The 16,750-nt window shown below is 30.9% G+C and overlaps 1 protein-coding gene and 1 long non-coding RNA gene across 2 annotated transcripts; both read left to right on the top strand.

Moving 5' to 3' along the window:
* The first annotated feature begins 3,676 nt into the window (after positions 1 to 3,676).
* Positions 3,677 to 6,788, top strand: LOC131958392 (uncharacterized). The gene is made up of 7 exons (XM_059323401.1): positions 3,677 to 3,721; positions 4,179 to 4,263; positions 5,032 to 5,328; positions 5,844 to 5,956; positions 6,076 to 6,268; positions 6,399 to 6,587; positions 6,715 to 6,788. The coding sequence occupies exons 2-7, from the start codon at positions 4,209 to 4,211 to the stop codon at positions 6,786 to 6,788; spliced, it is 921 nt and encodes a 306-aa protein (XP_059179384.1). The 5' UTR covers positions 3,677 to 3,721; positions 4,179 to 4,208.
* Positions 6,789 to 6,803: 15 nt separating this feature from the next.
* LOC131958398 (uncharacterized) lies at positions 6,804 to 9,753 on the top strand. The gene is made up of 7 exons (XR_009389231.1): positions 6,804 to 6,898; positions 7,082 to 7,342; positions 7,475 to 8,059; positions 8,537 to 8,635; positions 8,748 to 8,807; positions 9,025 to 9,081; positions 9,239 to 9,753. It is a non-coding gene; the product is annotated as an uncharacterized LOC131958398 (long non-coding RNA).
* The last annotated feature ends 6,997 nt before the right edge of the window (positions 9,754 to 16,750 follow it).

Here is a 16,750-nt window from a genome sequence, read left to right as displayed (position 1 = left end):
AAATAGCATACTATATTTGCACCATTGCAAAAAAAAAAAATGACAAATATGTTATTTTTTAAACAAATAGTGCTTTCATGTGAGTACAGAAGAGAATTAAAGATAAACAACCAAAACGGTATAAGTAAAACAGATAAACACTTGAAAAAAATCTCAGGAGGGAAAGCGAATATTTGTTAGTAGTGCCACGTTTGAACAGCAGTAGACGAGGCTCTTTAGATAAACTCAACAACCAATTAAACAACTGTGGAAACCCGAAAGATGAAGTATGCAGTCTAGAAGATAAACACTTACATTTATAATACTTGTTACATTGTAGTTCGTTTCAATTAAAAACTAGCTTGCAAACATTGGTTTCACATTACGTTTTCAAACAATTGAACTAGACATAATACATCTTTCATAATACGTATGGCTCATTGTGGAAAGCAATAATAATAACTTACTAATAACTAAATGTTTTTAAAGAAATTAATCTACGTACCGAAAAACACCATAGGTCTGCAAACATCTACAGGCAGTTGTAAGTCAAAAGAACATTTGTAGGTCGTATTACTCGCTTGTTGAATGTTGTAAATAACAAGAGAACTTTTGAATACATTGTTTACATATTCCATTTTAGCCATAAAATTATTGCTAAACACCGGTATCGTCGGCTCACATATAGTGTCCTTGAAACATTGAACTAAGTTTATGTCCATTTGACCAATAGTTTTAATCCACGTGATAGAATCACTAACACCAGAGCTACTGCAGCTGATGGAATGATTTGTTCCTATCTCAGATGGGTCACACTGTACAAATGTACTGCCTGTAAAACATCGATGTATTTTTTATACCTATATTCTGACATACATATACAGAAATAGATACGAATATATACATATATCCAATACATGTATACATACTTTTTTTGTTATATATATTATAACGTAAGCTAATGCACTTGCCTGTTACGACAATTTGCATGGAGAATAATGTAACAAACAGTAGTGATGTCCAGTGACACATTCTCATAAATTCACTTCTTTGGTTCAGACTGTGAACAGATAATATATATTAGGATATAGAGTGAAACAAAATACTATTCTCTGGAACCTATGCATAATTATGTTCATTGTATTCGCTGTATTAATTAATAAACGTATTGCTTTCTTTCTATTTACTCAGCACATATTTTAACAATATTTTATTTCACAAACTTGCTACATGGTTCCCTAGTATAATGGACAATTTGATTATTGCGCTTTGGAGCATAAACCTGGGCGGTAAAAAAAAAGAAAAGCTAGATGTTGGACGTGTAGACCTATCAGACCCCCCCCCCCCCCCACTCTCCTCACAAGAGACATTAGAACTCCACCAACAGGATCGCATTCATTTCGAAAAAAAGATAAATATGTTTACATAAAATTATTTGATGCACATTAAAATATTGAGCTTTACTAAATTGTGTCATCATTCTAAGATCGAAACAGAAGATGTATGCTTCTCATAAATGAGTTCTAGGACTTATTCATATTAAATGCTTATTCATGTATACATAAACAATCGAAAATCAGAAATCCACAATTTTTTTAAACAAACAGCGGGGATTAGCCTTAGTGTCAACTTCATTTGAAGCCCAGTGTGCTGCAATTAATATTACGGTTAGTTTGTAAGCACGAACAAAACATACACAGGAATTTATTTCTTGCCTTGAATTCCAACACATGTATCTAGCTTTACATTCTTTGAACAGGTAACACTATTTAATTTTACTTCCTGGTCCAAATGCAACACACAGATAGTGCCTAAAAATAATGTGATTATTATGGTGTTATATGTGTCAAAACTATTTCATATGTAACATTTTTGGCTGCTTAATTTTACTCGCTCAAAATAAAATAAAATGCTTTGGACCAAGAACAAGTATCAAATAATACATACAATAAAAACGTCGTATATATTAATGCATTATTATTCATAAACGTATTATATTAATTGACTTTAACACGTTACTAGTGTTAAAAGACTAGTCTTGTTTGCATTTAACCAGTATTTAATATATCGAAATGTTTTCTAGAATATAAACTTCAATTTCTTTTTTACGATTTACATTTAACACATTATATATGGTTACATGAAAAGTTACACTGTGTATTACATTTAACATGCTTAACATTGTCAATTGTCGAGGTTTCACACACACACACACATACACACACACACACATTTAATTCACTTTAATATCATATGATACACATATTTAAATATTCCAATCGAATGTATTCAACAACTCCTTACACGCCACATCAAGTTATGTGATTTATTGTCTACACATTTATGCTAACTAAACAGTGCAGTTGTAAAGTAGGTCATCAATGTGCTCAGTGTTGTCTACTGATTTCAATTGCATGGCTAGCTTTATTTTCGGCGGATTCTCTAGACCAATTACAATTAAATAAGCTCATTCTTATTATACCATCTGTCGTTGTAAATTTGCTTTTGAACCTAACGATCCATGATCCAAGTGAACTAGCGTTTACATGATAATGTGATCTTAGGATATGAAGGAAAGGTGTGAAAAGCAATAGGAACAGCCGCCTTTAATTTAGCTAACGTGATTTAGTTATTAACTAATTAAACGGGGTGGACACAGGGCAGTTCTACGGACTTGAACCCGGACTTGAACTCTTGACTTTTGGGACAGCAGTCTTATTTGTGTGTTTGTTGTGAACATAAGGACCAGCCTTACAGGTGATCTAGTGCACTTGTTCATTACAGTGTTGTAATCTAGGAACATCATTTTACTCGACTACAGCATAAGCCGAGAGTAAAAGTAATAAGTCAATAAACCTAGAAATAATTATGTAGTAGAGTAAATTCATTAATAAATATTTTAGCGAATGATACGTTATACCCATTGTAACTAATGTATTTATCTAATGTATAGATTCTTGAATCGTTAACTAATCCGATACTTATTGAGATGGTAACTTCTAGTGTAACAAAGAATAAATCAACATATGTATTAAAACGATGGCTAGTTTATACGTGATTTTTATCAGTTTGATTTTTAGTTGTACACATCATATGAAATTTCCAAACTTTCATGAAATCAGTCCTTGACCGTATATATTTCATGGCAATTCTTGAGAATGGCATAGCCTAATTAAATGTATATTTGACATGGGGAAAACACATTTTAAAATTTTAATACTGTATTTGATAATAATGTATTTGCATTTATATCCGTTATTTCGCTTTATTTCGTTGTATCAATTGTTTTTAAAAATGTATTGTTTTGATTTAAAAAAAAATACCAAACACATGAACTCGCTTCTATAGAATTCTTCTTGTTCTATTAAATAAATGAAAAAAGGATAATATTTACAATGTCTATAACTATTTGACTTAACACTTCAATTAGAATAAATTGTAATTCCAACCTAAACTATGATTTCTAATCATACTTTAAATATTAAATAAAATAAAAAAATCAACTATCTTATGACTAATACGACGGCTACCGCCAACACTCTGGTGGCGTGCCCTTCAAACCGTTACACAGTATTCAATACAACAGCTAAACCGAGTGAAAGGTTGTCGTGCGTAAGCATTTGTATCGTCTTTTTTGTCAGTGATATAATAATTTTGGTGCAACACATTTTTTTTTATTCACAGCTAGTATGTGGAGCGTAACACATGTCTTGCTATTGAAAATTATAGAAATGTATTTCTGGTAAAATTCTGAGATGTATATATATTATTTCCTTTATACATTATGTGATAATTTTTAAGTATTATTATATAGGCTATATATATATATATATATATATATATATATATATATATATATATATATATATATATATATATATATATATATATAATATATATATATATATATATATATATATATTTATTTGTTTGCATATATATTTATTTATTTGTTTGTATATATATATATATGTATATATAAATTATAGATTCATGCCACTGAATGTAAGTATAGTATAAAACAGTTTGTATAATAATTTGTTTGTACATAACTAGTCGTGTAAAACATTTTTAATTGGACATCGTGATATTACGTGCTTGTTATAAGGTTTAAAAAAGTCGGTGATGTAACTTGATTTAGAATTATTCATTCTTAAATATTGAACAAATAAATATACTGTACATTCTTTTCATTTAAGAAGTGGACGGAGCAGAAGGAGAAGATAACAATGCTTTATGTGTTGAAATCACTTTGTAAACTTTTTGTAGTTTTACTCTTACAAGGTAATTATATTATGTAATTATGATGTATTGTATTGTACATACATCCGTTAATCCATAAAACAAAAGGCCCTATTGTAAATCGTTCAGATATAAATATGTAAAAAAAAATATTCCAGAACCTAAATATGTTTAAAAAATATTAACGGGTCCCCAGAATAAAATCAAAATATATAGTTGTATGTCAAATGTATATATAGAGAGAAACGAAAATTTAATCCACAGTTAAAATTCCAAAACTTAAGCTACATCCGTGTACGTTTTCAATCGATACATTCTTTAATTATGCAAAATATTGAAGCAATATTTAATGGGTGGTGGTGGAGGGGGGGGGTGCTCTAGGTAAATGCAGGCAAGCACTAAATTAGGATCTAGAGCCTACCTTCACCATGTAACTTTTTTCTCCGGTTGTGGGTTGGGGGCACTTCAAACTATCGGTGGTGAAGGGTGTGTGGTAAGGCTATTTTTTTTTAGTTTTATTCTTCCGGGTTAGATACAGAATAAATGTCTCTTTCATACAAACACAGATATATATATATATATATATATATATATATATATATATATATATATATATATATATATATATATATAAAGTTAATAATCATTCGTTTATTAGTTTGATCTAAATGTATACCGCCACCTTTAAAATCTTATCACACGTTAATGGTAATACAAATTTTAAAATCTACATGTAGGCCTATTGCTTGAAAGATAATAATAATACAATTAAGTCGCTTTTAAGTAAAATACTTTTTCTTTTCGTTTCAGTTCATCTTCAGTTATGTGTCGATGTAGAAGAATTTGCTGATGCAACTTTAACATGCAATGCACTAAGTTTAGTACAGTACAGTCAGTTGACCTGGTATCAAAACACAATTCGAAAATGTAGCTGTTATTGGAATGGATCAACGGGTTATTGTTCATGCGTCGCGCAAAAGTACACATCCAACATTACAAACGGATTGTCTTATCTAACCATACAAAACTCGACTTTAAACGACTTCGGATTGTGGAGATGTGAGGTGTCTCCAACTTATACAGAATATAGCGACCTTGTAGTTGTAGGTAGTAATTTTTTTTATTAAAATTGACTTTATTAATACAAAATAAATAAATAAATGTATACAAATAAATAAATTATATATATATATATATATATATATATATATATATATATATATATATATATATATATATATATATATATATATATATATATATATATATAAATAAATATTAGGGAGGCGTAGCCTAGCGGTAGAGTGCTAGAGTTCTAGATTGCTAACCCAAGAGTCTCGAGAACACCCAGCTCTGATGGGTACCTAACTTACGTTGGGCAAACAAAGGCGGCTGGGCATAGTGCTGACCACACTACCCCTTCATGCCGAGGTCAATGAATCAGATGAAATCCACTTCATCCGTCCCATGTGTCTAGGACACGAACGGAATTAAGAAGAAGAAGATATTTAATTAAATATGCACATTTGGCATCTCATTGCGTGTTGCAATCTAAATTCTTAAGACCGATGACAATTTTTTTAAGCTTGTTTTAATATGTTAAATGTGTGTATATATTTTAGCTCGAGCTAGTGGTGTGAAGTGTGATACCGGTTTTAGTGTGGATTTTCGACTGCTAGTACTTACTTGTGTTACTGAGAAAATATTCCCTAGTGCAGTATGTACATTCCAAAAGGTAATGCAACATATTTTTGAGTAGCCCATATTCAACTAATAACATATAATCAATAATATATTCTGTTTTTATTATTATCTTTTTGATATAGTGTATTTATCCTATTATCTATGACGCAGAACACACCATTTTACTCTTATCCGACTACATACAACCATACGAAAGATTCCAATGGATATTATAAATCTACGTGCACTGTTAGAGCTCCAATGAATAGGCTAACACCAGGACGGGTCAACATTAGTGCTGACATGTTTCCAAGCGAAAGTAGCACACAATATGCAGTTTCTACTTTAAGCTATATTGAGCTAAGTAGGTTTTTATTTGTTTTTTTTTAAATCTCCTATGCACATCAATACAGTAGGTTATTGTATATACATATCAACCAGTTAATTAAAATGTTTCCAATGGCTGACAATCAAAGGGTTATTTTGTTTTCTAGCATACCCAGAGCCGATGTTAACCAACTGTCCTTCATCTGACAAGATAGCCAATAACAGTTTCATCAAATTTGGAACCAATGCTACATGTACTTGTACGACCAAACAAACAGGGAACCCGCCAGTAAAGGCATATTGGAATGGAACTATGTCAGACAACGCTAGTGGTGTTCTAGTAATTGATACTTTGAGTAAGTTTACATTACCATTCATATTTTGTAATTTAATGTTTAACAAATGTTCTATAATATATGGTTCTATAAATGAAAAGAATACATTTTATATTTAACAATCAAACTATGCTGTTGATTTATTTAGACAGTGATACGCATTTTGTGCTGTTAAGAAATGTTATTCTTTTTTTAAATGAAACTGTATTAATCATGTGTTAATGATTTTTATAAACATTTAGGAAAAAATGCAACGTATACCTGCACAGTTCTAAATGTGTTTAGTTCTTCTGTACAGAATAAAACAGTAACATACACACCACGTATAGCTTGTAAGTGTATACAAAGTTGTGTCCATTCTTTTCTTCAAATAACACAATCGATTTAATTATTTAATTAGTATAGATATTCACTTTCCCTTCATATGCCGATTATACAGAAACAGTTGAACTCTACTTCACTTGCGCCATACACCGTCAGGTTTGAAAGAAAACATTGTTTTTTTTTCATTACAGATGCAGCTGAAATAATGAGCTTTACAGCAAATACTAACCCAACATCCTTAACGATCAATGAAAACTCTTCTGTTACATTTACGTGTGATGTAGACAGCTATCCTCAAGCGTATGTGGTCGTTTACAAACAAGAGGACGGTAGAGTTTTGCCAAACACAACAACTATAGTATCTTGTGAAGACAGCGGCAGTTATGTTTGTGAAGCAAGAAACTTTGTGTATAGTAACCCACAACAACGATCGGTTTCGCTTTATGTTAGGTGTAAGTGAATTAAAACCTGATTTGATTAAAAATATGTTTACATAGATTTTATTTTCAATAAATGTAAATAATTGTAAAAGTTGTGTTGATTTATTTATTAAACAATACATTTTATAAATTATATTTTCGCAGGCTCCCTACAACTAAGATCTACAAATAAAAGAGAATTTAGTGCTAAGCAAGGCAGTGATTTCGTAACACATTTTGATGTGTACGGCTACCCTGCGCCCATTTCTTACGCTTTGTTTAAAAAAGAAAATGGACGTGCAAATAACGTTTATAATTCTAATTCAGGAAACAAAAAATATTTATTTTATTATATAGTTACAAATTTGCCCTATGGAAGTATATATGTAGCCTTGTACAATATAAATGTTATAGATTTTACGGCTTATACACTCAGTGTGTATAATGGATTTGAAAAAGAAACAAAAATTAATTTTATGATTCATGAAGGTAATCTGTTCTTTTTAAGCATCTTGAATTTATCCATTTTAAGGTGATGGTACTTTGTTTATATGATCAATATTTATCAATATTAATAATATATATTAAAACATTTCAATTGCATTGTTGCAAGCAGCATAACTCTTGTTTTATTGGATCCTTCATTAATAGAAAAAGACAAAGAAGTGGATAACACGGCAGCAGCTGTTCTGGGAGGAATTATCGCTGTCATTGTTGTAATTGCTGTGGTCATTATCGTTGCTATTAAAAGTGAGTTTGCATTTATAATTTACCCTTTAAAACACTGGCTACACAAAATAGTGTTTGTCATCTTTTCCTGTTTGTATCCAAAGAACATGAGGCAGGTGAAGTGTGGTTAATCTATTTCTGTGTATCCAACATCTTGAGCTAGGGATCTGAACTCACGTGTTTCGGGTTGATATTTTTGAGCTCTACGCTCCCACCGCTCCGTCATAAAGCTTTTTGCTACACCTTGAAAAACACACATAGCAGAAGTAAAGTGATTAATTGAATAAAAAATAATTTTAGTTGTTATTCTGTATGCGATGAATATTTTGCCTTCTACATTAGGGCTAGTTCATATTTAAACGCCAGCGATTTGCATACACCTTCTAATCAGTTGATGCAGCTACCAGGCAACACAAATACGAGAATTTGCTAAAGTTAATTCACACAAATAAACATACTATTTCTTAATTCATTCAAGCAAACATCGTCTATCAACAGGAAAAAGTATAGAGCAGCGGCTGAAATGTTGCAGTAAAAAGTACGAGGCTAACGCAACAACTGAAAACTCAAGAATATCTGAAACTATTGGCGATCCTGGTAATTTAGTAGTTTGTATAAACCATATCTTATATATTTTACTACAGCCTCACCTATACAACTAATATATTTTATATCTTTTATACATGAATGAATCATTAACTTTTTAAAGGATATGTGGAGATTGATATAGAGGCTATAAATCGACCAGCAATCAATAGTAGAGGGTCTGGTAAGTTAAATAATGCTTTAAACAAAATCGGCATTTTATACAACACTCATTTATTTAAAAAAATTTAATTGCGAAATTTAATTTTCAAAATATATATCTAGGTTTAAAGTAATGAACATACATGGCGGAAAATAGTTACGATCTATAATTCATTTTAAAAAATGCACATTAATGATTATCAATAAACTATTCATGTTTCGATTCATTCCTGCAACAGATGTAAGGCGTTTCGCTGTAAATTACGATCACATAGATGTAACGCAAATGTCTGATGGTAAGAATGTATTTGATTATTAGAGTCATTACAACTAAGAAAGTCAACAATTGTATCACATTGTTATTAATTAATATATGTTTATGCACATACGATTTATAAACACGTAATAATGAAATAAACACAATGTTTAAAATACTTTTTTTTTTATTTCTAGCACAACACACATATGAAAGTGTTTCCATAACGTAAAGAAGGAGTTCAAGTAAAATACACGAGCAAACACAATGATTAAATTTAAATAAACGCAACTTAATAAATGTTTATACAATTAATTTTAATACGATTTTTGTATTTTCCAATAATTAGTAATTAACTCAATGGTGTAAACGTTAGCCACATAAAAATACCCCCAGGAAAATATAACTGCTTCAAATTGTAAAATTTTAATTGTTATACTTTTTTTCATTGTGCATTAGGAGACTCAATTGGAAAATAATTTTAACCTAATTTAAACAAGTATTTATAGAAAATAACAGAACTAAAATGAAAGACGGATGAGCTGTCAAATATTTAATGCTTAAACACACCATGTTTATATTGTAAATTCACTTTATTTTACCTATAGTTTTGTGTTTATAATTTTGACATATTATTTATGCATCATATGTAGCCTACATATTAACATATTTTTATAATATGGTTTTCATTATTTTATAAATTTAGTATATTAACTAGAAAAATTTAAAAAATAGGTGTGTCTGTGTGTGTGGAAGGGGGGGGGGGGGGAGGGGGAGGGGGCTATTTTCTTTAAGTTAGATTGTTGAAGCTGTTTCTTAAGAATATTTTTTAATTACAAAAAAATATTTTCTTTTATGAATTAAAATCAAACTGGAACTTTAACAAAATATCTAATTAGCTTTTATTTTTTAACATGTTACGGTAACTCTGGTATATTAAACACGATTTAAAGAACTGTATTGGGTAGTAACATTACATTTTGGAACATTTTGGATACATGTATTTAGCTGTAATAATTGAGTTACATTGAATACTGCAGCAAACTGGAGTTATTTGATACATACAACTTCATATCTCGAGTCTGAAGCAAAATAAAAAAAAATATATAATGAATTTTGTTAATACATACAATAGATTATATACAGGTTTTGAATTTGCACTATTTATTTTTATTAATGTATGGGTTCTGTGTCTAGCCAACCTTTCTACGTTTTTATTTAACACACTAATTGATAGATAATTAATTTCTTATATTGATATATATATATATATATATATATATATATATATATATATATATATATATATATATATAGTGATTTGCTTAAGTCTTCTTCTTCTCTTCTTAATTCTCATCACTCCCTGTGGAGTATATGGCAGCAACAAATCTCCGCCATTCCACTCTGTCCTGGGCGAGCCACTTTAGTATTTGCTTAAGTACATATGCTTATATTTGAATATACGTATTCACTTATTTAAACCAGCATCTTCTAAGTGTTAATAGATTTGAATCTCCTATCCAACATTTTGGTAGGTCGTCTCTTGGTTTACCGTGACATGTTCGTATTGTATTTCTGTTGGAGCAAACACAATTGAAATGGAAGTTAAGTACACAAACATATTGCCATACAAGTAAACGATATGTAAAATATTTAACGTGTACAAACCAGGTTCAAACTGACTGTAGTCAATTGGATCATATTCTGTCGGGACGTTAATTTGTAGGTAATCAGCTTTAGTGCCTAATAGAAGAATTTTTAATTTAGTTGAAACCTGCGTTATATAAATTTTTTTGTTCTAAAATTCAATAAAATATTTCAAATGAACAGAGTAAAAAATAACTCAATCACTTAACAATTTTAGTAAACATATTTTAAACACGTAGCCTAACAAACCTATATCATCCACTGATGTTTCTAATTTGTCATATATTGGTGGTTTTTCCAAAGATTCAGAACCTTGAACAGCTGAAAATATGGGGATAAAAATATGTTACAATTTAATTCAATTACAATTGAAGTATTTATTTAATAAAATTGCAGCTGTAACAATTACCGGCTAAAGTAGCATATCGGGGCTTCATGTTAGACAAATCAAAACCGCTGTTGATGTCTACATTATCTGTATAGAAATTTTAGAAAATAGGTAACACATAATTTTATTTTAAACGTGCTTATTATTAAAAATCAATAACAACAGAAGAAAAGGATACTTTGATAAAAACGCTTACGCTGAAATATTGTAAATAATATCATATCATATTAAAATTACAGAGGGAAACATTCAAATGTTAGTCATAATTTAACAAATGTTGGGTAAATTGACGTTTAATTGTGTGGACACTATAAAAGTGGATATCGTGGGTGCCCTATGCTTGGCCAAATATAGTCTGATTGCTTATAATAATGTTGGGATATTTTTATAACAAATCGTGTACTTTTTTATATTAAAACTTTTTACTGAAAATACTAATTCAATCGAATAAAAAAAACGAATATGTATTTTCCAATTTAACAAATTAAAAAGCAACACAACTTAAAACTGTATCTAATTTTCACAATATTTAACTTTCAAACCTCAAAACGTTTCATTAAATTAATACAAATAATAAAATAGTCATTCGTTCTTAAACGAATCACGAATACAAAGAACATACTTGTTAGTCTTTGATGCAGATACAATGCTTAAAAATTTACAAAACTTATCAAAATTAATATTAATTTATAATTTTATTAATTGTAAAAACAGCAATATTTACCTTGATTAAGCGGCGTATTTTTTCTATAGAAAAAATAGTTAAAAATTGACACATAGACGCTCTCTATAAAAGACTAACGAGGGTAAGAAGGGGTGAGACTGGGAGGTTGGACTGGTAGTAACATTTGATAAATAACATGACATACGTATTCAAATAATTTGTTTTGTAATTGATCTAACCACTCCTTGTTACATTTTTTTTCTTTGCTTAGAGAAAGCATTTAAAAATCTAATGTTCTAAAATTTAAAAACTACTGAATAGAGATTTAATAGCAAAGGGAATCTACTTATTTGATGTGTAAAACGAAAACACTAAATCTGAGTTATTCCCCCTAAATCAATAAAATGAGTGCTGGTCGGCACGGTGAATCTGTGTCTTACTTTCCGTAACAATAATGCTAGGACGAAGGGGGTAAAAATCGGCAACAAAACTTTACCATTATCATATAAAGGCTCCCGGACAATCACCCATTTGACATAGTCCCGTCCCCCTGACATTCATACAATTTAATACATGATTATAAATGTTTTGTACTAATAACATACCTGTCTACAATTGTCTTTATTGCATTACCTGTAATTAGAAATAAAATTAATAAAATCAAAATTAGTAACCTTCTTTTAAATTTAACAATGTTCCGAATTATTAGTTATAGAGTATGTTGATGATATATAATTGTATTGATATAAAGGATACTTACGTTTAATGATAACTAAAACAATAACAGCTAGAATAACAATGCCGCCAATGGTTACACCTATAGGTATTGCTATTTCTGCATGTGAACTTAGAACAGTGATTGACGCATCTGAGTTTTTGATAAACATTGGTTTTTATACAATGGATAAAAATCTTAGCATATGTATATACAATTGCGAAACATTTAAGCAAACAATTATAATGCGATGGAAATGTGTTTCGAGTTCAGTAGACGTCCCTGAGTCCACGCAGTTCTCACGTTAGAAAAATTAAGGCGGCTAGGCAAAATACTGACCACATTATCCTTTCATATGTCGGGGTGAATAAACTCTACTTCATCTGTCCAATAGATCGTTAGGTCTAAAGATGATTCTTTACTTTTTTAAAAAAATGTATAATGTGGAACTAATCAATAAATCAATACGCTTATTTAAATGTCGTGCTCCAAGTATACATGTAAATCATGTACTGAGAAGAAGGATCACCCAGGGTGTTTTAATGTGTTTTGATGATGAAGGTTGTCTTTTTGTACATTTTATAGAGTTCTAAACACATACATTAAAAACTAAATAACAACAAATGAAACTGCATGTGGACAATATTATGTCGCCGGTATAGAGCTTCAGTGTCTATAGTGCAATAAGTTTACTGCTTTGTTTAAAACATGCAAATGGGAACTGGGAAGAGGAGGTGTTATAGGCAACTAATTTATTCCAGTGTTTCTTCCAGGCATCGTCTCCCCGAAGAAAGTCAATAGCCACACTGAACGAAAGGGAATTTATATAGAAAACATATACTTTTAACAGTTTCCTCCGGAAACTTTAGTCCGCCCCCACTCCCCGCCAAAAAATGTATGTGCCCCCCCCCCCCCCGGAGAATTAAGTCTGAAAGAAACACTGATTTATTCTGTTGCGGAAGTAGCCAATGATAAAATAAAGATTGCTGTTAGCCTCGATAAAGATTCCTTTAGATTTTTAATTAAACTATTTAAAATACATTTAATATCTGAGTGGTTATGGATACTCTGTCGGTTTTTAGGAAGATTGCGCAAAACCTTGCTCCTCTAAACTGGTATTATACACTGCCTTCGTGGAGTTAGAACACAATAGTGTAGATAAATCTCGAAAAACCAAAAAAAGAGAGTTAAAAACCATCTGGTTCTATGTTGCACCAAACTATATTTAAAAAATAAAATACTATATTAGAAAGCACAATGATATACGTACCTTGAACCAAAGCAAATGGTATATGAAAGACGCCATTAAGACCGTTGTATACTGCTAAAGTGTAATTGCCAAAATCATGTTCATCAGTATTGAAGATGGTTACACTGACTTTTCCATAAGGCAAGGTGTTTAGCACGTACTCACACGCGTACTTAGTATTATTGCAATCTGACGTACAAGTATTCATAGTGCTGGTGTCATGTTTCAATAATGAATAGCTCACTGGTGTTGGGTAGCCAACTACTTGGAACTGTAACGAAAAATCTGTTCCGAGTGATGCGAAATACGTTTTGTAGTTATCATTGTCCTGCCTTAACTGTAATATGCCTGTCAGAAACAAAAGCAGGTACTTTTAAAGTATATACCTATACATTATCTCTTCCAAAAAAACGTTAATTACTAAATTTATTTATTTATTTTTATTTAATTTATTTATTTATTTATTTATTTTTAACAAAGCAAGATTATAACTTACGATTTAATTGTTTTATTTTCTACTTTTCAGTAATTCATAATTTGAATGCTGCCACTGAAAATATTTGCTTTAAAACACTAAAATCCTCATTCCCCCCCCCCCCCGTGAAAGCAGCCTACTCTTATTTACCTCCCCTAAGCTTAAAACTAAATTATCTGCCCCTAATAGATGTCACTAAACCCGGCTCTACGATTGTAAACATTTAATGTGAACCACAGCTCACCAGACCATGTGGGAGTGGGGGTGGTAGGGATATGCCTAGAGAGGAAGAGAGGGGGCTGCTAGGAGGCACGCTTACAGCTTGGTGTTTTCTATCGTATCCAAGAAGAAAATTATATATATATATATATATATATATATATATATATATATATATATATATATATATATATATATATATATATATATATATATATATAGATTATTTATTGGCTGATATAACGAAAAATATAGAAACTACTTAATCATCATGAAAGTCATCGAATGTCGATTAATATTTTGCTACAATTGTAACCAACACACAATATTTATATATAAGAAAGAAATATCAAATACATGATTTACATTTTCCTTAAACTGTATAAAAATAGTGTGTTTGTTTATTCAATCGAAATGTATACCTACACTGAACATAGATAACCAATGATCGTTCTACTGACTGCATAAATTCAGAGTTATGCGCCTTGCAAATATATTCTCCGCTATCTTCGCACGTCATATTCTTTGTAAAGTTAACGTCCGTAGTGTTAGCAGCAATGTGTGTTGTTTTAAGTATTTCGACATTCGATGCTGGATTACTTTCCGTTTTACACAGAAATGTTACATCCGAGTTTTCAGCAACTATAAGCGTTGTAACGTTTGAATTTGCTGTAAATTGGTAGATCTCTGCTGGATCTAAAAAAAAAGAAACATTATTTTTTTTTTAATTTAAAAAACTGAACTAAATTTATTGATTGCCATTATTTTAGTCTAATGTAAAATACTGCAACGTATTAAAAATAGTTTAAGAAGTAAATCATAGTTAATAACAAAGTTTTTTTTTTTTTGCAATAAGATGTATAAGCTACTTACATGCATTTTTAACTGTGAATTGGATTCCAGTACTATTATCGCCTATGACAGAAGTACCCTTACAACTGTAGCTCCGGTTGTTTTCTATGATTAAATTTTAAAATTTATATAACTGAATAAAATGCCTTTATTGATATCTATATCTAATTTACGTTTTTATTTATAAATTTACAAAGTTAAATCTTGCTATTCATTTTTTACCTTTCCCAGTAAACAATACTTGCAGTATAGCTGACCCGTTGCTTGTTATACTTTTAACTTCCGTCCCATTGTTGTAGAACCACTTGACACCACCAGGTGGTACCCCCTGTGTCTTGACATAACAAGTACAGTTTGCTGGTGTTCCTTGTTTGATGTAGCCTTGGCTTGTGGTTAGAATATTCAGACAATCCTCACCCAATTGTGCTTCGGGTAAAACTGGGATTAAGAATTATTATTGTAATTGATAAACATACACATCTGTAAAAGCATTTTTGTTTTATTTTAATCATTTACTATTTCATTGTTTTCTTTTTTTAAAAAAGAAATTATTTGTGTACTGTGTTATTTATAGGTTTTGATTCCTATCATGTGCATTTCAAAAGTATTGTAGGGACACGGGTTTGCTCACACTACCTCCCAGCAAACCCCAGGTATTGCTGTATGAAACCTTTAGTGTGCGTTAACCACTCTCCGTTATAGTGAAGTATAACACACTTCGACGACCGCCCAGGTGTCAGTGACCTAGAGGAGCGCTCTCATGAGCCCCAAGTGACTTTACCGCAGGGCGCCGCGTACTGCTTTGACTCAGTTTAATCATCGAATATCTTGTGCTACCGTGTCAATATTATAGAATGCTCTTTAAAACTAACGTAGTTGACATAGTGCTCAACGGATAGCCTGGACAACCTAAATTTAGGTCACGATAATAATAGTACATCTATTTCATAGTCAATCGCACTCTTTAAAAAGAACGCATGCGTCATAGTGTTCAGGGGAGAGCCCGGGTCGCCGGATGACGCACCTCATTCGATTTAGTTGACGATAATTGTTGCACGTCGTATTTTTTAATTAACTTTTAGCGCAATTTCCATTCTGGAGAATTGCGTTTATTAACCCGTCATTTCTGGATGTATGAATGAATGGATGGATGGATGGATGTGTGTCCGCAGCTTTAAGTCGTATCTCCTCCTCATCGAAGCAATATCGATGACTAGTTCCAAAGCAATTATGTTAAGCAAGTTACGAGGATGAGCATAGGCCATAAAAATTCCGGGTTTCTTTCATGTATTTCCCGGAAAAGCCAAAAAAACCTCGAAAAAATGCAGTTTTTTGCCCATATCTCGGCAACCAGACCACTTAGCGACTTGAAACATGTACCAATCGATTTCTGCTATAATTTAGAACAATATTGCCGAAGAAAGTTTTCAAAAATATCCTCTCGTTCGGGCACAAATTTTAAAATTACATAAACACCTACAAACCAATCGTTCTTCTAGC

Source organism: Physella acuta, unplaced genomic scaffold (assembly GCF_028476545.2).
Source record: "Physella acuta isolate Inbredline_101_S28 unplaced genomic scaffold, ASM2847654v3 ptg001325l, whole genome shotgun sequence".
NCBI classification, from domain to species: domain Eukaryota; kingdom Metazoa; phylum Mollusca; class Gastropoda; family Physidae; genus Physella; species Physella acuta.
Note: the sequence above shows the minus strand (reverse complement) of the source record. Positions and strands in the feature narration are given on the sequence as shown.

What these genes read in the sequence shown, in the direction of transcription:
- LOC131958392 (XM_059323401.1), top strand. Translation starts at nt 4,209, where the DNA reads ATGCTTTATGTGTTGAAATCACTTTGTAAACTTTTTGTAGTTTTACTC. An exon ending in TTTAAGCTATATTGAGCTAA is followed by an intron (nt 6,269 to 6,398) that starts GTAGGTTTTTAT and finishes TTTGTTTTCTAG; the next exon opens with CATACCCAGAGCCGATGTTA. An exon ending in TCTAGTAATTGATACTTTGA is followed by an intron (nt 6,588 to 6,714) that starts GTAAGTTTACAT and finishes TGATTTATTTAG; the next exon opens with ACAGTGATACGCATTTTGTG.